Source organism: Gopherus evgoodei, chromosome 4 (assembly GCF_007399415.2).
Source record: "Gopherus evgoodei ecotype Sinaloan lineage chromosome 4, rGopEvg1_v1.p, whole genome shotgun sequence".
Taxonomy (NCBI): Eukaryota; Metazoa; Chordata; order Testudines; family Testudinidae; genus Gopherus; species Gopherus evgoodei.
The window spans coordinates 130,133,833-130,155,565 of NC_044325.1; the positions used below are offsets into that span (position 1 = coordinate 130,133,833).

Consider the following 21,733-nt stretch of genomic DNA (forward strand, 5'->3'; position numbering starts at 1 on the left):
GGTTTTGCTGAAGGAACTTTTACCCCTAGAGGTCCCATAACATCTTTACTGTGATTGTTAACACCCAAATAACAGCAATTCTGCACTTCTGAAAACTATGTCCCCCTCTTTCAGGAAAATGAAACTCATCGTACACCCTGTCACCCCACTTTGTGTTGTTAAAGGCTCTACTCATCTTAACATATACATCTTCTACACCCCCTCAGCTACACCCCTCTCCCCCATTCCACATGCATGCATGCATACACACACACAAAATGGTGTGTTAACAGGATAGGTAGGGATACTAAATCTTCAGCAGAGACTTAATCCAAAAGGATAGTCATTGAGAAGGATGCAGTATTCTCAGTTCCAGCATGGGAGGAATGCAGCATTCCAAGTTGCTGGACAACATGGTGAATACTACATGCATACTCCCCAGTTAACAAGGAAAACCATTTCCTCAAAGTTGTAGAGGGATCAACACTTGAGAATTAGCCAGCAATACAATAATAATCTGCCATAATAATACTTTTTTGAAGTGAATATATAATTAATCTGTTTCAAGTAGAATCTACAAAATGCAAAGAAATTTGGCAAACTGCTCTTGCTGAGCTCAGATCAATCCTAGAAGTAAAGTCAATCTCACCTTGTTTGTCTCTGGCAACTGGTACGCTGTGGCTTGCCATGTATTGTACAATAATCCTGAGCCAATTTTGTCTTGTATAAGTTTTAGATTCCCTGAATATAACATTTGTTGTGCTCTGTGCTGCCATTTCACAGTTCTCTCTATCATATACCGTAAAGCATCTCCCTCAGGAAGCCTCACACGGATACGCTGCAGGGAAGCCAGTAAAGGGAGGATTTTTTCTAAAGGTGGCTTTTCTGATCTATGGCAGTGAGGACAGAGCCAAACACATGGTCTCTGAAAAATACTGGGCACTGAAATACAGCTGGTATGAAAGACCGCTCTGCAGAGTTCACATCGTATCATTGGTGCTGCTGGCTCTTTCTGGCAAAGGCAAACTTTCATCTCTGCATCATCTTCATTAGATAGCACCTTCCTTTCATTTGCTGCTCTCAGAGAACGCAGTGCCTCCATCTCCTTTAAACGGGCTTCCCCAAGTGCAGCCATCTGCAAGGGATTTAAAACAAATGCATTTAATTCCAGGATCAGCAAAAACAGAATCCCTCTCTAAATGTAGGTTAGTCACTGGAGTTTTTTGAGTGACCTCTGAACATTCACACTCTTGAGATGTGCCAATGATGCACATTAGATCTTCCAGTAACAGTGCCAGCTGAAACGCTCTCATGATCCCTGATACTAACATTTGGAGGGTGAGCCTGTAAGAGTGGGCTCGGGGCTCTATCTGCCTCAATTCCTTCTACCACCTTTCTTGGGTCCAGAGTTATAGCTAGGATTCCAAGGAACAGGGGAAGCCGGATGGGGAGCATGAATGGGCAGAGTCCATCTCAAAGAACTCTGGTTACAAGTGAGCAACCTTCACTTCTTCTGTCAGTGGCCTACACACACTCCCACTCTTGGGAGTTTGGCAAACAGTGCTTCTCCTTCCAAACAGTGAGATGAGAAGGCCTAGTTAAACAGAGATTTTAATACTTCTTTACCAAACTGAGGATCTGATCTAGATGTCAGATCTAAGGCACAGTGTGTGGTGATGGTCTAAACTGAGCTTCAAGAGGGACCTCTACAGATCAATAATAAGGAAGCAGCCTTCATTCTAGTTGGGTGCACTCTACACACTTCTGGAAGAGGAGCACTGGCATGTTTATAACACTCTTCAGTAGAGTCTAACCCACTTGGAACGGCATTGGGATGTAACTGCCTGAATTTCCCCATAAGAGACAGTTTAGGCAATTTCCTGTATTCTTCAGATCTAATCAAATAGCAGGGTAATGTTCTTGTAACATCCAATGTGTGTAGATTAGCTTCTCCTAAGTGGGGAGTGACGCCTGGAGAAATTTGGGGTGTGTGAAGGAGGAACTTTGTGAAAGACCATAAGGGGGAGGGAGGGTCAGCCTTGAGAGCCTGCAGCAGAAGTGATAGCTATAATAAAAGGAGGCTTCATGAGCTAAGTACTAAACTGAGGTCCTGTGTTGGTGTGGGTTCTCTAACTATAGGTAGATATACTTTAAAACCCATCCAAAAACCTTTTTATTACAAAATACAGAGAGTTTTGCCTGACTAAGCTGTGATGAGATGAGTTGGCTGAGAGATGTACTTTTATTGATGATATGGATAGTCCCAAGGATTTAAAATGAAGTACTCCATTACAGATTGAACAGCTGCTGAACCTGTGTTTATTTTATTGCCGGATGCTCACAAAGAAAACCTTTTCTACTTATGATCATAATCCAGGCGAGTCCAATGCTTCCTGAAGTTTAACAGACTCTTCTGTACCTTCTCCAAACAGGGTGGTGCCAGATCTGTCAAAGTCCTATAACCCATGCTGTCAAGAGGCAAGAGTCTAAGTCTGGATGGTAAATCTGATTTCTCTTCTAGGTCAACAGGTCTGGAATTGTGGGGAGACTCTTGTGAGAGCTGCAGTAGATCCAACAACCAATGTTGTGTCACCCATTCTGGGGCAATCAGAACAGAAATGCAGAAATGTAGGACTAGAAGGGACTTCAGTGGGTTATCTAGTCCAGTCCTCTGCACAGAGGCAAGACTAATTATTTCTAGAGCATACCTGGCTTGTGTATGTCTAATCTTTACATAAAAACCTCTCATAATGGAGATTCTATAACCTCCCTAGGTAATATGTTCTATGCTTATCTACTCACACAGTTTGGAAGTTATTCTTAACGTCTAACCTAGATCTCCCTTGTGGCAATTTAAGCCCATGACTTCTTAAATTGTTCTCCTTATCAACTGAGGACAAGGCATCATCCTGCTCTTTATAACTACCTTTTACCCCCCACTCTCCCGCACTGTTCTTCTCCAGGCTAAACAAACCCATTTTTTTCAGTCTTTCCTTGTCATGGTTTTTAGACCTTTAATCATTTTTGTTGCTTTCCTCTGTGTTTTCTCCAAGTTGTCCACATCTTTCCTAAACTGTGGTGCTCAGGACTGGACACAAAATACTCCAGTTGAGACTATCAGTGCTGAGAAGAGTGGAAAAACTACCACTTCTGTCTTTCCTTCAGCACTCCTGTCAGTATATCCTAAAATGATGTTTGCCTTTTTTTGCAACTGTATTACAATGTTGACTCATATTTAGTTTATGATCCACTATTACCCTCCAGGTCCTTTTCTGCAGTATGCCTTCTTAGGCAGTCATTTCCCATTTTGTATTTGTGCAATTGATTATTCCATCTTAAGTGCAGTATTTTGCATTTGTCCTTATTGAATTTCATTCTGTTTATTTCAGACTAATTCTCCAGTTTGCCAAGATCATTTTGAATTCAAATTCTGTCCTTCAAAGTACTTGCAAACCCTCCAAGGTTGGAATCATCTGCAAACTTCTTAAGTGTACTCTCTATACCATATCCAAGTAATTTATGAAGATACTTAATAGAACCAGACCCAAGAGAGATCCTTGCAGGACCCCACTTGACATACCCTTCCAGCTTGACTGTGAGACACTGATGATTACTCTTAGTATGGTTTTCCAGCGAGTTGTTTGCTGTGATTGACACTGTGAGCCTAGGCAGATTGGAATGTGAATGTCCCGGAGGCTTAATGCCATGAATCTGAACCAACACAGTAAACATGGATCAAGTAGGGAGTGATGGTTCCAAGGAAACATCAGATGCCTCATCAGACTTATGAAGATGTTTAGAGCATGGAACAGAAGGCCTTGAGCCTGGTGCAGAGTGTGTATTCAAAATAGGATTCTGGTCCTCAATATTACCCTTCGCTGTGACTCTGGCTTCTGAGGGTGAGGCCTTAGAGGAATGTGCTTATACTTCAGCTCATGGCACAGTAAGTACTCAAGCTTTAGGGGTATGCTGTTAAGGATCAGTTCTCTAACCAGAGGTTGACACTAGCAAAGCCCAGTGTTTAAGCTCAGTCAGTCCCTGTCTTTGTGGATTCACAGTGACTGACATTTTAGGTTTGGCTCTAGCCAAGGATGCTGAAACCTGCTTCAGGATTTTGCCAGGCTTTCTAAAGTCTTTGGAGGTTGCAGCAGAGGGTGGTCTCCCAGCACTTACAGATCCCTGCATTTCAGTGCTGAAGCTGTTATTAGCTCCTCCATTTGCATAGCATGAAGGCAATTCTCACAGTCTTTTCTGACCCTGGGAGTGAAGGTGCTGCATATGGAAAAACAAGGTCAATGAGTTTGCCCCAAGCAGGCCAAAGGTGCATCTGGAAGTCGGAAAATCAAGGCAAAAGATGCAACTCTTGAGCCCTGATATCACTCTTTGTTTCCAACATATTGGAACCAACGATCTGCACCAGGGTGCAAAGAACCTTAGTCAAAATATAAGAAAATAAAAAAAAATAAAAAACTAACAGCTAATGAAGAAAGGTGAATCTGGGTTGTGAGTCTGGTGAGGTTCCTGGTCAATCTGCTATGACTGGAAGGAACTAAAGCGGCTGATGCCCCACATCTCTTTAACTGAGGAACAGTGAAAGGAGGAGAGAGGGCACGGGTGCTATACTAGGTACTGCTACTAGAAGGTTCCACTGGCTTAGCTCAACTGTTGGCACATCCCAAGAATGGGAATGTGCAAAAGCCACTCAAAAGAATAGTAAGTTCTCCAGGAAAGATCTCCATGGTAATCCGACAAAATATTCTTCCAAATTTAATGCTCATAAAAACTGGATACCCTTACAAAATAATCTTTACCTTCCACTCCCCAAAACCTTCCCTGTGTATAAAAAGGATTCCACTCTCACTTCTCTGAAGGTGACTTAAAGTTGAAAACAAGGTTCAAAAGCACGCAAGAGCAGATATGGTATATGGATACTTTTCTCTGAACATACCTCTCCTTTACCCATCTGGTTTGTCTCTACGTAGTCTTAAAACAGAGCATAGTTTGCAGGCACTCAGTGAAGTTTGTGTGCCTGCCTTAACATTTGGTTCCCTTTTCATAGTTCTTTTTGCCTAAACTTGATAAAAAGACGGTTACTCACCTTTGTAACTGTTGTTCTTCGAGATGTGTTGCTCATATCCATTCCAGTTAGGTGTGCGCGCGCTGCGTGCACTTTCTTCAGAAGATTTTTACCCTAGCAACCCCCGGTGGGTCGGCTGGGTCGCCCCCTGGAGTGGCGCCGGATATATACCCCTGCTGACCCAACTGCTCCTCAGTTCCTTCTTGCTGGTTACTCCAACAGTGGGGAAGGAGGGCGGGTTTGGAATGGATATGAGCAACATATCTCGAAGAACAACAGTTACAAAGTTGAGTAACCGTCTTTTCTTCTTCGAGTGCTTGCTCATATCCATTCCAGTTAGGTGATTCCCAAGCCTTACCTAGGCAGTAGGGTCGGAGCGAGATGTCGCAGAGTGTAATACTGCGGAGCCAAAGGCTGCGTCATCCCTGGACTGCTGAACCAGGGCACAGTGAGAGGTGAAGGTATGGACCAAGGACCAGGTAGCTGCGCGACCTATCTCGTGGACGGGCACGTGAGCCAGGAAAGCAGCAGATGAGGATTGAGCCCTGGTAGAGTGGGCAGTGAGGTGGCTCGACGGAACATAGCCAAGTCGTAACAGGTGCGAATGCACAATGTCACCCAGGATGAAATCCTCTGTGAGGAGACGGGTAGGCCCTTCATACGCTTTGCCACCGTGACGAAGAGTTGGGGGGTTCTGTGGAAGGGCTTTGTCCGCTCGATACAAAAAGCGAGTGCTCTACGCATGTCTAGGGAGTGCAGCTGTTGCTCCCTGCGCGATGAATGTGGCTTCGGGAAGAAGACCGGAAGGAAGATCTCCTGGTTAACATGGAAGGCCGATACCACTTTGGGGAGAAAGGCCGGGTGTGGTAGCAACTGCACCTTGTCCTTGTGGAACACAGTATATGGAGGGTCCGCCGTGAGAGCCCAGAGCTTGGAAACTCATCTTGCCGATGTGATGGCCATGAGGAAAGTGGTTTTCCAGGACAAGTAGAGAAGGGAGCAAGTTGCTAATGGCTCGAATGGGGCCAACATAAGTCTGGTAAGAACCAGGTTGAGATCCCAGGTTGGGGCGGGGCGGCGTACCTGGGGGTATAGGCGCTCCAAGCCCTTGAGGAATCTAGATACCATAGGATGTGAAAATACCGAGCGGCCATTCTCTCCTGGGTGGAAGGTAGAGATGGCCGCCAAGTGCACCCTCAAAGATGATACCGCTAGGCCCTGTTGTTTAAGGGACCAGAGATAGTTCAAGATGGTGGGGATGGAGACCTCAGCGGGAAAAATGTTGTGCTCTCCACACCAGCATGTGATATGCTTCCACTTGGCCAGATATGTTGCTCTAGTGGAAGGTTTTCTGCTACCCAAGAGTACTTGTTGCACTGGGGCAGAGCAACGCAACTCAAGACTAGGTCAACCACTCAGGAGTGAAGCCGTGAGATGGAGGGACTGTAGGTCTGGGTGATGCAGTTTGACGGGGTCCTGAGTTATCAGGTCCAGGTGAAGAGGTAGTGGGATAGGGTCGGCTATTGACAGGTCCAGCAACATGATGTACCACTGCTGCCTGGGCCACACTGGAGCGATCATGATCAAGTGGGCTCTGTCCCTGAGTACTTTCAGCAGGACCTTGTGGACGAGTGGGAACGGTGGAAAAGTGTATAGCAGGTGAGTCGTCCACAGTATCAGGAAAGCGTCCGCTATCGAACCCTGTGAGAGGCCTTGAAAGGAACAGAACATCTGGCATTTCCTGTTCTTGCGGGACGCGAAGAGGTCTACACGGGGAAATCCCCACTTCTGGAAGACCGAAGGAATAACATCCGGGCGAAGCGACCACTCGTGAGAAAGGAAGGATCTGCTGAGGTGATCTGCCAGAGTGTTCTGAACCCCCGAGAGAAAGGACGCCATGAGGTCTATAGAGTGGGCTATACAAAAGTCCCAGAGTCATAAGGCCTCCTGACAAAGGGTCGAGGACCTTGTCCCACCCTGTTTGTTTATATAGTACATGGCTGTTGTGTTGTCAGTGAATATTGACACACAACGGCCTTGCAAGTGCTGTTGGAACGCCTGGCAAGCAAGGCAGACTGCTCTCAGCTCCCAGACACTGACGTGCAAGGCCAGTTCCTGAGATGACCAAAAGGCCTTGAGTGCGTAGATGCCCAAGGTGAGCACCCCAGCCGAGAGATGATGCATCCGTCATCAGGGATGCAGAGGGCTGGGGCGGATGGAACGGCAGCCCTGCACACACCAGGGAGGGGGTCAGCCACCATTTGAAGGAGCCTAGGATGCTCGGGGGAATGGTGATATCATGTCTATGGCATCTCTGCCTGGTTGGTACACTGAGTTGAGCCACGATTGGAGGGGATGGAGGTGCAGTCTGGCGTATTTCGTCACAAACGTGCAGGCCGCCATGCGACCCAGGAGACCGAGGCAAGTGTGAACTGAAGTCAACGGAGCAGCTTGTAGACTATGGAAGATGGCCACCACTGCCTGGAACCAGGACAGCCGTAAGCAGGCTCTGGCGAAGTTGGAGTCCAGGGTGGCACCAATGAAGTCTATCCTCTGAGTGGGAATCAGATTGGATTTTTCCGCATTGATCATTAGGCCTAGATGTAGGAAAAGGTCCTTGACAATGCCGACGTGATGGATCACTTGTGCCTCGGAGGTCCCTCGGATGAGCTAGTCGTCTAGATACGGAAAAAAGTGTATCCGACGGCGGCGGAAGTGGGTGGCGACTACAGCCATGCATTTCGTAAATACTCTTGGGGCTGTAGGAAGCGCCAAATGATAGGACTGCGAACTGAAAATGTTGGTGGTTGACTACGAACCAGAGGAACCTCCTGTGACGTGGGTAGATAGCTATGTGAAAATAAGCATCTTTCATGTCGAGGGCGGCATACCAGTCTCCGGGATCCAGGGATGGGATGATGGTCCCCAGGGATACCATACGGAATTTCAACTTTATCATGTATCTGTTGAGTTCCCGCAGATCCAGGATAGGTCTGAGACCCCCCTTTGCCTTGGGGATTAGGAAGTAGCAGGAGTAAAACCCCGTGCCCCATTCGTGTTCTGGTACCTCCTCTGTGGCTCCTTTGGCAAGGAGCATCTGCACCTCCTGGAGGAGGAGCTGCTCGTGAGAGGGGTCCCTGAAGAGGGACGAGGAAGGGGGGTAGAAGGGGAGGTGTGAAGTAAATTGGAGGTGGTACCCAAATTCCAGAGAGTGCGTAAGACCCAGCAATCTGACGTTAGCCGGGACCACGCAGGGAGGAAAAGGGAGAGGTGGTTGGAGAAAGGAGGGAACGGGTCCTTTGACGATACTGGTACGACATCCTTGGGCGCACCTTCAAAAGGAGGATTTTGGCCCTGTGGAAGGTTTGGAGGAACCTTGGTTCTGGTCCCCTTGGTTGCCTGACTGCCTCCGGCACCCAGTTCTACCCTGCCTTCTAGCAAAGTCCTGTCTCTGACTGGGCTGAGGGTAAGAGCAGTGTGGCGGGGGGGCGGAAGGGTCTGCGCTGAGTCACTGGCGTGTGCATGCTGAGTGAGCGCATAATGACCCTGTTATCTTTTAGGCTTTGCAGCCTAGGGTCTGTCTTATCGGAGAATAGGCCTTGCCCTTCAAAGGGGAGGTCCTGGATTGTATGTTGGAGCTCTGGGGGAAGGCCTGATACTTGCAGCCATGAGATACGACTCATAGTAACCCCGGAGGCTAGGGTCCTGGTTGCTGAGTCCACGGCTTCCAGGGAAGCCTGGAGGGAAGTTCTAGCCACCTTTTTTCCCTCGTCCAAGATGGCCGCAAATTCCTGTCGGGAGTCCTGCGGGAGCAACTCTGAATTTGTCCGCTGCCGCCTAGGTATTATAAATATAGGGGCTACGGAGGGCTTGTTGATTAGCCACACAGAGTTGGAGCGCCCCTGCAGAATAGACTTTGCGCCCCAGCAGTCCATGCGCCTCACGTCTTTTGATTTTGGGGCTGGAGCCTGCTGGCCATGGCGTTCTCTCTCGTTGACCGACTGGACAACGAGGGAGCAAGGAGGGGGATGGATGTAAGTATTCGTAGCCCTTGGAGGGCACCATATATTTACGTTCCACTCCCCGGGCAGCAGGTGGGACAGAGGCTGGAGACTGCCAGATTGTGTTGGCATTGGCCTGGATCGTCCGTATAAAGGGGAGGGCCACTCTCATAGGGGCATCAGATGATAAAATGTCCACCACTGGGTCCTCTACCTCCAGGACCTCCTCGACTTGCAAGTTCATATTCTGTGCCACATGCCTGAGGAGGTCCTGGTGGGCTCTCAGGTCGATTGGTGGAGGGCCTACCTCATCTGAAGTTCCGGCTACTGCCTCGTCAGGGGAGGCGGATGAGGAGAGACCTGGGACAAGCAGGTCAGCTGAGGGCTCTTCTTGGTGGACAGCCTCTGTCTCCCTTGGGATCTGGGAGTCCTGTGGCTGGACCGACACTTCCTCCGAAGCAGAAGGAGAAGGGCGGCTTATAATGGCTTCCAGCACCTGGTGATCTGATGTGGCAGAGCGCGATGGGCCTGGATGTGCACCTTGGGCCTGATGATATGCCCAAGGTGTCCAGAATGCCCACTGTTGAGGTCTGTAATCCTGAGTCTGGGGCTCGTGGAATATCGTGGCGGGCACATCGGAACCTCTATCTTGGGCATAAGCACTGTCCGCCTGCAAAGACACGGACGGGTGCCGGGATGGCCAGGGAGAGCTGAAAGACCATGGTAAGAGTCCCTCTCTGTCGCCGTTGGTGATCTCCTCGGCACTGGGGATCGGTACCTGGAGGCATACCGGTGCCGAAAGCGAGACCGGGACCTGCGCGGTGCCGGGAGGTCAGCCTGGATCTCGAAGGTCTGCGGCGGGAACGGCTGTGAGAGTCGCGGTGCTGGGAGTGGTGCAGGGAGCTGGAGCGGTACCGAGAGTACCAGGCCGGAGGCTGAGACGTCGATCTATGCCATGAGTATGACTGGTACCGAACAGGTGAGCGGTGCCACGACTGCGAGCGGCGTCAGGACCGTGATCGTCGATGAGACCGTGAACGGCGCAGGGACCTGGATCGTGATCGGTGCCAGTCTGCTGAGCCAACTGAAGTAGGTCTCATTATGGCTGGCTTGCCTCTGGAGTGTAATACCCGTACCGGTGGTGCCAGGGGTTGAGGCAGGACAGACTCCGTCATGGCTATAAGGTCCCTGGCTGTGGAGAATGTCTCCGGTGTAGAGGGGACCTTAAGCTCAACCACAGGCCTCGGAGGGGAGCTCTCAGGGACCAGACTCGATGGCCCTTGCGGGACCGGAGTCGACGGTACCGCAGCAGTCGGTGCCGTGGCAGGTGAAGGTGCCGGGCGGTCCAAACGAGGCTGCGTCTGTGGCGTCGAGGGCACAGAGGTAGTGGAGGACTTTGACCTCTTCTGCTTCAGGGAGAGAGATCAGTGCCGAGCAAGTCCCTGCACCAGAGATGGCTGGTGCCACGGTGTCTTGGCGGTGCCGGCACAGTCCGGTGCCAGAGGAGCGCTGCTAACAGAGTGCTCAGCGCTCGGTGCCAAGGACGGAGGGTTCAAAGCTGCCTCCATAAGGAGATTCTTCAGGCGAAAGTCTCTCTCTTTCTTTGTCCTCGGTTTAAATGCCTTGCAAATACAGCACTTATCTGTAATGTGCGATTCCCCGAGGCACTTTAGACAAGAGTCGTGGGGATCACTTGTGGGCATTGGCTTATGACAGGCAGAGCACGGTTTGAACCCCGCTGAACTGGGCACGGGCCCTGGCACCAGATGCGGGGAAGGGGCTAATGCCCAAACCCCACTGAACTATATACACTAACTATTTAAGAATGATCAAACTAACTATAACTATATATAATACCAACTATATACAACAAAGATAGCGAAGAAACAAGGAGTAGCTAGGGAAGTGGAAGATAGCTAAGCCGCGCTCCACTGCTCCAATGACCGACACGGGCGGTAAGAAGGAACTGAGGAGCGGTCGGGTGGGCAGCGGTATATATCCGGAGCCATGGCGGCGCCACTCCAGGGGGGACCCAGTTGACCCACCGGAGGCTGCTAGGGTAAAAATCTTCCGACGAACGTGCACGTGGCGCGTGCACACCTAACTGGAATGGATATGAGCAAGCACTCGAAGAAGAATCTTTAGCTCTACTCATCATTACTGTAGCGGTATGGTGCAATTTTAATAAAAAATAGCTTTCCTTTCAGCTAGAAGCTTCAAATTTCCCACTTTATCATGGAAGCTTAGCTATATATTATTTTAAAAGTTAAATTTAAAAACAAAAAGTTACATTGTATCCTGAATATCTGACCCAGTAAGTCAATTGCAAATTAAGAGCCAGGTTCACCATCACACTCCAGTTGCTTAATATTGTTCTAGCAATGCAAAGCTACAGTAAGCAGCACAGACTGAACAGACAGCTTACCTTGGACAGAAAGGATTCTGGACTTCTAATTACAGTGAGGTTTTTGCACAGTTACTAATTCTGAGACATGCCTTTTGGAGCTAATGCCTCTTAGAAAGGTAGGCCTTGATGGATGGATGGATCACACACACACACACACACACACACACACACACACACACACACACACACACACACACACACACAAGATGTCACGGGTTTGAAATATGCTGCCATGAGGGCTTGGATAACTGGAGATCAGTGCAGTGTTGGGAGATCAGACAAAACCTGCAACAAGCACTATCTGATCAGTCTGAGGAATCTGGGTATTTGAGATTGCTCAATCAAAGAATGAAAACACTGCATAAAGAACACAGCTGAGGGTTAACACGTGCCTTGCTATGATGCATTATTGCAAGGCTATCCAAACCACCCTGAAGAAGCTCTAGAATAACTGGGATTCTAGCTTCCTTGTGCCAGAAATGAAACTTGACAAGATAAATGAGTAGGTTAGTGAACAGGACCAGCGAACAAAGGAGTTTTGCAAAGGAGTTTTGAGGGGGAATGGGAGAGTGGGGCGCTAGATATACTTAACATGCTCTAAACGTCTTTAAGCTTAAGGCCAAAAATACCACCTGATAAAAAACAAAAACAAACAACAACAACAAAGAATAGTAAATAGAAAGAATAACAAAGAACAGTAAATATGGCAGGCGACTAGCTTGGCTTAACAGTGAAGTCCTTGCTGATCTTCCACACAAAAAAGCTTACAAGAAGTGGAAGATTGGACAAATGACCAGGGAGGAGTATAAAAATATTGTTCAGGCATGCAGGAGTGAAATCAGGAAGGCCAAATCACACTGAGTTGCAGCTAGCAAGGAATGTTAAGAGTACCAAGAAGTGTTTCTACAGGTATGTTAGCAACAAGAAGAAAGTCAAGGAAAAAGTGTGGGCCCCTTAATGAATGAGGGAGGCAACCTAGTGACAGAGGATATGGAAAAAGCTCATGAACTCAATTTTTTTTTTTGCCTCTGTCTTCACGAACAAGATCAGCTTCCAGACTACTGCATTGGGCAGCACAGTATGGGGAGGAGGTGACCAGCCCTCTGCGGAAGAACTGGTTCAGGACTATTTAGAAAAGCTGGACGAGCACAAGTCCATGGGGCCGGATGCACTGCATCTGAAGGTGCTAAAGGAACTGGTGGATGCAGTGGTGAGCTGCAGCTAGTTCGCACCGGTTCGTTAGAACCAGTTGCTAAAATTAGATGCCAGTGGAGAACTGGCTGTTAAAGAGCCAGACAGGTAGGAGAACAACTCTGGTTCCCGGGCCGGATGTGGCCTGCGGGACCGTCCTGTCCCCCACCTGAGCTCCCAAGATTCCCTGCTCCCCCCCCACAGAGCTGGCAGCGTGGTCAGCAGCCGCCAGCTCGGCAGCTCAACTGAGCTCCAGCTTCATCCTGCTGCTTTGAGCAGCCGCCAAGGTAAGGGGGGGGCTGTGTGCTCTAGGGTCACCTGGGGGGCAAGTGGGGCAATTTGCCCCGGGCCCTGCAGGGGCCCTGGCCCCACAAGGATGTTCCCCTCCCCACTTCTAGCCCCTCCCTCCGTGGAGCCGCAGCGTGGCCAGCTGCTGGCAGCTGGGCAGCTCAGCTGAGCTCCAGGGTCCTCCTGCTGCTTTGAGTGGCCGGCAAAGGGGGAAGGGGCGGGCTATGAGCTACTGCGTGGCCAGGAGCTGGGCAGCTCAGCTGAGCTCCTGAGTCGCCCTGCTGCTTTGAGCTGCTGGCAAGGTAAGGGGGGGGGTCTGCGAGCTCCGGGGCCACGAAGGGGCAATGGGGCAATTTACCCCAAGTCCTGCAGGGGCCCCCGGCTCCACAATATGTGTGTCCCCGCCCTGACCCCCTCTCCCGCTTCCCACCCCCTTAAATCAGAACTATTTATAGGGAACCGGTTGTTAAGATTTTGGCAGCTCTACCACTGGGTGGATGTGACTGCAGAGCCATTGGCCATTATCTTTGAAAACTCATGGTGATTGGGGGAGGTCCCGGATGACTGAAAAAAGGCTAAGGTAGTGCTCATCCTTAAAAAAGGGAAGGAGGAGGATCCACGGAACTACAGACCAGTCAGCCTCACCTCAGTCCCTGGAAAAATCACAGAGCAGGTCCTCAAGGAATCAATTCTGAAGCACTTGGAGGAGAGGAAAGTGATCAGGAACAGTCAGCATGGATTCACCAAGGGAAAGTCATGCCTGACTAACCTAATTGCCTTCTATGACGAGATAACTGAGTCTGTGGATGAGGGGAAAGCAGTGGACATGTTATTCCTTGACTTTAGAAAAAACTTTTGATACAGTCTCCCACAGTATTCTTGCCAGCAAGCTACAGAAGTATGGGCTGAATGAATGGATTAGAAGGTGGTGTGATAGACCCAGGCCAGTTGGGAACAGCAGAGTAGAAGGGAGATACACTGGCCACTGTTCCCTGAGTGACCAGAGAAGGGGCTGCTCTAGGCTAATGAGAACACCTGACTCCAATTAACCTGCTAAGAGTCAGGTGAGGCTGTTAAGCACCTAACTCTAATTAAGGCCGCTCTGATGCTATAAAAGGGCTCACTCCAGTCAAGCCAGAGGGAGCCAGAGGAGAGGAAGTGCATACAAGGAATTGGGAGCAAGAAGTGTGCAAGAAGCTGAGAGTGAGTAGGCATAGTGCTGGAGGATTGAGAAGTACAAGCGTTATCAGACATCAGGAGGAAGGTCTGGTCGTAAGGACAAAGGTGGTGTTGGGAGGAGGCCATGGGGAAGTAGCCCAGGGAGTTGTAGCTGTCGCGCAACTGTACCAGGAGGCACTCTAGACAGCTGCAGTCCACAGGGCCCTGGGCTGGAACCCGGAGTAGAGGGTGGTCCTGGGTTTCCTCCATACCTCCCAAGTCCTAATCAAACACAGGAGGAATTGACCTGGACTCTGGCTTCTACCAGAGGGGAAGGTCTCTGGGCTGTTTCCCAACGCGCAGGGTGAATCTGTGAGGTGAGCAAATCTGCAAATAAGTGCAGGACCCACCAAGGTAGAGAAGGAACTTTGTGACAGTGGATAGAAAGCTGGCTAGATAGTCGGGCTCAACGGATAGTGATCAATGGCTCCATCTCTAGTTGGCAGCCAGTATCAAGCGGAGTGCCCCAAGGGTCGGTCCTGGGGCCATTTCTGTTCCATATCTTCATTAATGATCTGGAGGATGCCATAGATTGCACCTTCAGAACGTTTGCAGATGACACTAAACTGGAAGGAGTGGTAGATACATTGAAGGGTAGGGATAGGATACAGACGGATTTAGACTAATTAGAGGATTGGGCAAAAAGAAATCTGATCAGGTTCAACAAGAACAACTGCAGAGTCCTGCACTTAGGATGGAAGAATTCCATGCACTGCTACAGACTAGGGACCGAGGGGCTAGGCAGCAGTTCTGCAGAAAAGGACCTACAGGTTACAGTGGACGAGAAGCTGGATATGAGTCAGTGTGCCCTTGTTGCCAGGAAGGTTAACAGCATTTTAGGCTCTATAAGTAGGAGCACTGACAACAGATGGAGGGACGTAATCATTCCCCTCTATTTGGTATTGGTGAGGCTTCATCTGGAGTACTGTGTCCAGTTTTGGGTCCCACACTACAAGAAGGATGTGAACTAATTGGAGAGAGTCCAGCAGAGGGCAACAAAAGTGATTAGGGGGCTGGAGCACATGAATTATGAGGTGAGGCTGCTGGGATTATTTAGTCTGCAGAAGAGAAGAATGAGGTGGGATTTGATAGCTGCTTTTAACTACCTGAAAGGTGGTTTCAAAGAGGATGGATCTAGTGGTACCTGATGACAGAATAAGGATTAATGGTCTCAAGTTGCAGTAGGGGAGGTTTAGGTTGGATATTAGGAAAAACTTTTTCACTAGGAGGGTGGTGAAGCACTGGAATGGGTTACCTAGGGACATGGTGGAATCTCCTTCCTTGGAGGTTTTTATGGTTAGGCTTGACAAAGCCCTGGCTGGGATGATTTAGTTCGGGGTTGATCCTGCTTTGAGCAGGGGGTTGGACTAGATCTTCTGAGGTCCCTTACAAGCCTGATATTCTATGATGATGTTTCCCAAGGTGCATTACTTTGCATTTATCAACATTGAATTTCATCTGCCATTTTGTTGTCCAATCACCCAATTTTGAGCGATTCTTCTGCAGTTCTTCGCAGTCTGCCTGGGACTTAACTATCTTGAGTAGTTTTGTATCATCTGCAAATTTTGCCCTCTCTGTTTACTCCTTTTTCCAGGTCATCTATGAATATGTTGAATAGGACTGGTCCCAGTACAAACCCCTGGGAGACACCAATGTATACCTCTCTCCATTCTGAAAACTGACCCTAACCCTAATTCCTACCCTTTGTTTCCTATCTTTTAACCAGTTACCAATCCATGATAGGACCTTCCCTCTTATCTCATGACAGCTTACTTTGCTTAAGAGCCTTTGGTGAAGGACCTTCTCAAAGACTTTCTGAAAATCTAAGTACACTATATCCACTGGTTGTATGAGCACAGCTCAGATTAAAACAGATATTACCAAAATTCACCAGACACTGTCGGTAATTCACACCCATGGTGTTCTGTACTGAACATCAAGAAGAGCTCTCTGAACCACCAGTCCTACAGAACTGCTCATATTGAGACTGAAATTCTCATGGTTCTGGTTAAAATATCCCCATCACAGAAAAACTTTATGAAGATCAAAAACTTCATAACAGCAGTTGCTTCTCAGTAGCATTTATCTATAGCTCAGTATTTCCAGCAGCTGGAATTGATAGTGCCATTCATCCCTGGGGTGAGAGTCCATATGAGGCATTTCTGGAAGTTCTTGTTCAAGACATGGAACTGCTCGCCAGAAGTGGAGGAGAATCAGGTGTCAGGTCCAGACCATATTCTGATGTCCCTTAGCAGATGGACGAATTTCGAAACCATGCTGAAATCAACCCTGTTCTTGTTCCAAACCTTTTGGAACACTCACTACAGAAGCAAGCCCCTCACGCTCTCACAAGGAGTAATGGTCTCAAGTTGCAGTTCAGGTCGAATATTAGGAAAAACTTTTTCACTAGGAGGGTGGTGAAGCACTGGAATGGGTTACCTAGGGAGGTGGTGGAATCTCCCTCCTTAAAGGTTTTTAAGGTCAGGCTTGACAAAGTTGGGGATTGGTCCTGCTTTGAGCAGGAGCATGGACTAGATGTTCTCCTGAGATCCCTTCCAACCCTGATATTCTATGATTCTATATTTCACATTTATGGGTAACATGGTGCCCAGTGTAGCCCATCAGTAGAACTTTTTCCAAGCAGTACCCATTAGAGTGCATGTGTGACTCCTTAAGCCTCTCTCCTCAACATTTCCAAATGTTCTGAAGGCAATGCTATATAAAGGTGTGCTGTGCCCTCTAACACCTCAGTTCTTTCCACTGCTAACCCAGAGAACAGGACTCTGAGAAAATGGGGAAGGTGAGTGGGAAGTCTAAAGAAGCAGAGTCATGTAGAAGAACTCCAGTTACAAGTATGGAACCTTCATTTCTTCTTTGAGTGGTTCTGCAAATTCACGCATATTAATAGTTTGGCAAACAGTTGTGAAAACTCAGGAGAAGGGAATAGAGTCCTAATTAATCAATGATTAAAGCACTGCTTTTACCAAATCTAGCACCTTCTCTTGAAACAAAATCCAAAACATCATGTTTAGTAAAGGTATGGACTGACTTCCAAATAGCAACCTCACTCCAGAACACAGGGTCCAGGCATAGCAATTGATCATTGATTTCTCCATAGTATTCCCTTTGTTGCCCAGGCAAACCCATCTAATTTCCCATCATATCCAGACCAAATCCAGACACCTGGTCTGTGAAAATCCACGATCCCTATCCCCTTCCCTAAAAAATGAGAGTAACCATGAAGCTAGAGCTTCAGTCAGTGTTAGAGTTGGGAGTAATAAAGGAGTTGTTTAGTGACTGGAGAAATCCAATAGTTAGAGCCCAGCAAATCTGCAGATATCAGCATCTGTGGATGCGAATATTCACAGACCATGTTTGCAGATCATGGCTCTACCAATGGTGCTAGTCCATAACCCTGATGGGGGCATGTGTTTTTGATTAGATTTCAAGAAAGTCAATGCTGTGTCAAAATTTAATGCATACTCTATGTCACACATTGATAAATTACTGGATCACCTAGGTGAGGTGGAGTACATTATCACCTTAGATCTGACCAAAAGGTATTGGCAGATGGCCCTCATGCCTGAGTCCGGGGAAAAATTGCATTGGCCACACATATGTGATGGGGTAGGGAGGCCATATACCAGTAGAGAAGGGGTTAAGGGAAAACTTATAAGCCCATCTAGCCCAGTCCTGCTATACCTGCAGCCAGTGCCAAGTCTGGTTCAGTTCATGGCTGACTGGCACTGAAGAAGAATGAGCTCTGCCAGCAGGGTTGTGGAGAGATGGGCCTGCTAGCTGGAGCATCCACTGGGGAGGAGCAGTTAGACCCCAAGGATTGAGTAAGGGAAAGGTAAAGAGACTGTTTGGAAACTAAGCACAAAGGATAAGGCAGGGATGCTCTATGGGAGGACTGGTGAGGACCCAGTATTAATTTGGGTTTGCTTTTTGTCGGGGTCTCTGTCTCCTCACAACCCAATAAAGCCATGGAGTCCAGGACTGATCGCCAATAGCTGGGAAATATATCCCCAGAAACATATCTGTAGAAAGAGAGCCAACTGTCCAAAAGACTGAGGAAAGGCAGATTTAGGTGGCACAAGTTTTGACGGTTCAGGTCTCTTAACTCTTTTTCTGACCACTTAAAATCTCTCTCTGTAGTTAAATAAACTTCTTTTATCCTTTAATTAAAACTAATCCAGTGTTGCCTTTAAACTAAATTACGTAGGTAACACCACTTATGGTAGCAAAAACTCATCTCCTTAGAGGGGCAACAGACCTAAATATATCTGGACTGTCCAGAAGGGGGCTGGAGAGTGCCCAACACATGTTTCAGGGTGGGATGGGGTGAATCTGGGACAGGAAATGCATTGGATCCACCCTGCAATAGTAACCAAGGCGGCTGGAAGCCAGAGTGTGGCTGGTGTTTGCTAACAAGCTGCTATACACAGATACTCAAGGTGTGACATGATCCTGTTTACTTTTTGTGAGGGGCCCAGGTTGAGAGCTACAGTAGCAAAGCATTGTGAGGAACCCCAGATTGAAAGACAGGGGTGAAATAATCCCTCACAGGTCTGGATTGCACCTCTGAGTGTCATACCAACATCCTAGGATCCTTAGACATCAGCTGTCTGCTTCGACACCTGGATGGCTTTAGCAAGAGGATCCAATTACAAAGGAATAGGAGCCAGAACCAGCAGAGATCCTGATTGAGATCCTTTAGGCACCTTAGTTTTGCTAGACGAAGCAACTGAAGCCAAAACAGCTCTCATGTCTTTGGATCAGATGATCTTCTGGTATCCAATGTTTTAGCAGCAAGATTGCCTTTAAGTACGAGCACCTGCAGTCTGCTCTGCCTGTGCTTATGTGCTCTGGCACATAGAACACCCAGAAGGAGAGTGGCCTTCCCGAAGGCACATAAGGCACCTAATGGAGTCATCCAAAGGCAGGAAGAAAGCTGAGCATGAAGCACATCTCTTAAAACCCCAGTTTCTGTCATTACAGGAAATCGAACCTATAAAACTATACTAACCAACTACACTTAACACTAAAAACAAATCCCAGAAGATTTGAGAGGCAGATCGAGCAGGGACCTCAACCTCTGACCTGGCATGCGCTGATGGGGCCGGACCACTCCGCTCCACACGAGTCAGAGGTCTGGATCTCAAGGGGGATCGCAGGCTGCCCAATTTGGGTCTGGCCACATGCCTGTCCTTGTCTCGGCACCGCTGTGTCGTGCCTTGCTTCTTGGCAGGGGAGTGGTGCCGACTGGCGGATGGAGCTTCGCTCCACACCGATGTGGTGCCTGGTGCCGGATCGGGTCAGCACGCCGGTGCTGGGGCCAGAGCCGACTCCACAAGCAGAGCCCAGAGTCGGATCCCACGTTCGTGTTTAATCCAGGGCTTGAAGGACTTACAAATTTTACAGCGCTCAGTTATATGAGTCTCGCCCAGACAGCGAAGACACTTGGAATGTGGATAGCTTCTGGGCATGGAATTGCGATAGGAGTCACATGACTTGAAGCCTGGGACTCGGGGCATGTCCCTAGCCAGGCTACTAACTGGAGAAACCAGTAACCGTCGAAGATCGTACTACTAAGGAAGACACTACAGCAAAGCTGGAGCATAAGTTCCGACTACCTTCACTGGCAGCAAGAAGGAACTGAGGGTGGGGGGAGCGCGCAGCACCCTTTATGGCATGATATAGAGGCGCCATTCCAGGGGTTGCAGCGAGGCTCCCCCACTACGGGTACTGCTAAGGAAAAAACTTCTGGCAGCAGTACACCTGGCGAGCACACACACGTGGCGAGCACACACACCTACTGTGGAACACACCTGAGCAATCACTAGAAGAACAACAGTTATGGAAAGGCAGGTAACCATTTTTAGTTCAAGTGATTGTACAGGTCCATTCCATATTAGGTTGCTCACAAGCAGATTAATGTGGAGGCGGATTCAGAATCTACCCTATCAGCATTGTAGAACAGCCTGTCTGAAACTGAATTGATGGAAAATGACATAATAAGCAGAAAAAGTGTGCACTGATGACCAGTTTGCTGCTTTGCAAACATTCTGAATGGGTATTTGTGCTAGAAAAGCTGCTCAAGCTGCTTCTGCTATAGTCAACTGAGCCAATATTCAAGGGGTGGTGTGATACAGCTAAGCGGTAGTACAAAGAAATACAAGAGTCCTCTGAGTGGAAACTGGTTTGCCTTTCACCCCATCTGCAATTGTGACAAATAACTGTATTGAGGATCTTAAAGGTTCTGGTGCAGTCCAAGTAGAAGGCCCATGCTTTCCTCACATTCACCAATGAAGCTTCTGCTTGCTCATCTGTATGCTTGTAAGGCTTCGGGGAAAATGTTGGCAAATACATTGCCTGATTCATGTGGAAATTGGAAATGACCTATGTTAATAATTTTGGGTGAGGGCAGGGATAAACTTTAACGTTATGGAAAAATAAGGAGATTCTGGAATCAGGGCTCTTAATTGGCTCACTCTCCTTGCTGAGGTTATCACAACCAGAAATGCCACTTTCACGAAGAGGTAGAAAGCAATCTATTGCTCATTGGAGGGTGGAACACTGAAATCACTGCTAAATGTACTTTGGAACTGTCAGGCCTTGCTGTTTTAGTGCAAAAGATAATTCAACACATGGTCAAGCCTGCACTGGAGAGACACTTCTCTTTTCAGACCAGATAGAAAAATATTTCTATTTGGCCAGGTAAGTACACCTAGTTGAAGGCTTTCTGTTGTTCAGAAGCACCTCCTCAACGTTTTTCAGAGAAGCATCCACTCTGTCAAGTGGAGGGCCTGTAGGTTGGGATGGAACAGATAGCCATGTTCCTGAGAGATCATGTCTGAATCTAATGGGATTGGTAGAGGAGGCCTTGCTAACATGGTTGAGAAGCAGCATTGTCGAAGCCATGCTGGTTCTATTAATATAAGGCAACCATGATCCCACTTGGCCTCAAATAGGACTCTGGATAGTAATCGTATCGGAGTAAAGGCATACAACTGGGAGCTCATCCATGATAACAGAAAAGCATCCAAAAATCCAGTGCTGTGACCCTCTTGGGATCAAAATTGATGGCATTTTCTGTTGGCCTTTGTTGCAAACAGGTCCACTTGTGGAGTTCACCACAGCTGGAAGATGGATCTGGCTATGTCTGGACATAGTGACCATTCATGGTGAGAGGAGAAAGACTTGCTTAAGTGATCTGCCAATGTCTTGCGCTCCTCTGAGAGGTAAGCAGCTTTGAGATAACTGAGTTGGTTATGCAGAACTCTCAAAGTAGAACTGCTTCCTGGCACAGTGGGAAGGAATACATATCTCCCTGTCTGTTTAAAAAACACAGTTGCTATATTGGCTTTTAACACAAACATTTTTTTTTGCAGAATACAAGCAGTCCTTGGACTTACGACACAATTGATTCCTGAAAATTGCATTGTAAGTCGACACGTCGTAACTCAGAACCGCAATCCACTCCATTGCAGGACCGAGCGTCATAAAATTGAAAAAGACGGTTACTCACCTTTGTAACTGTTGTTCTTCGAGATGTGTTGCTCATATCCA

At 48.1% G+C, this 21,733-nt stretch overlaps 1 protein-coding gene across 3 annotated transcripts in view; it reads right to left on the reverse strand.

Annotated features, from left to right (window-relative positions):
* Positions 1 to 21,733, reverse strand: part of KDM5B (lysine demethylase 5B) — a 211,111-nt gene that overhangs the window by 24,488 nt on the left and 164,890 nt on the right. For all 3 annotated transcript variants that reach the window (XM_030561061.1, XM_030561062.1, XM_030561059.1), the window contains one exon: positions 629 to 1,114. In XM_030561061.1, coding sequence (XP_030416921.1) covers positions 629 to 1,114 — 486 coding nt within the window. The remainder of the gene's footprint in view (positions 1 to 628; positions 1,115 to 21,733) is intronic.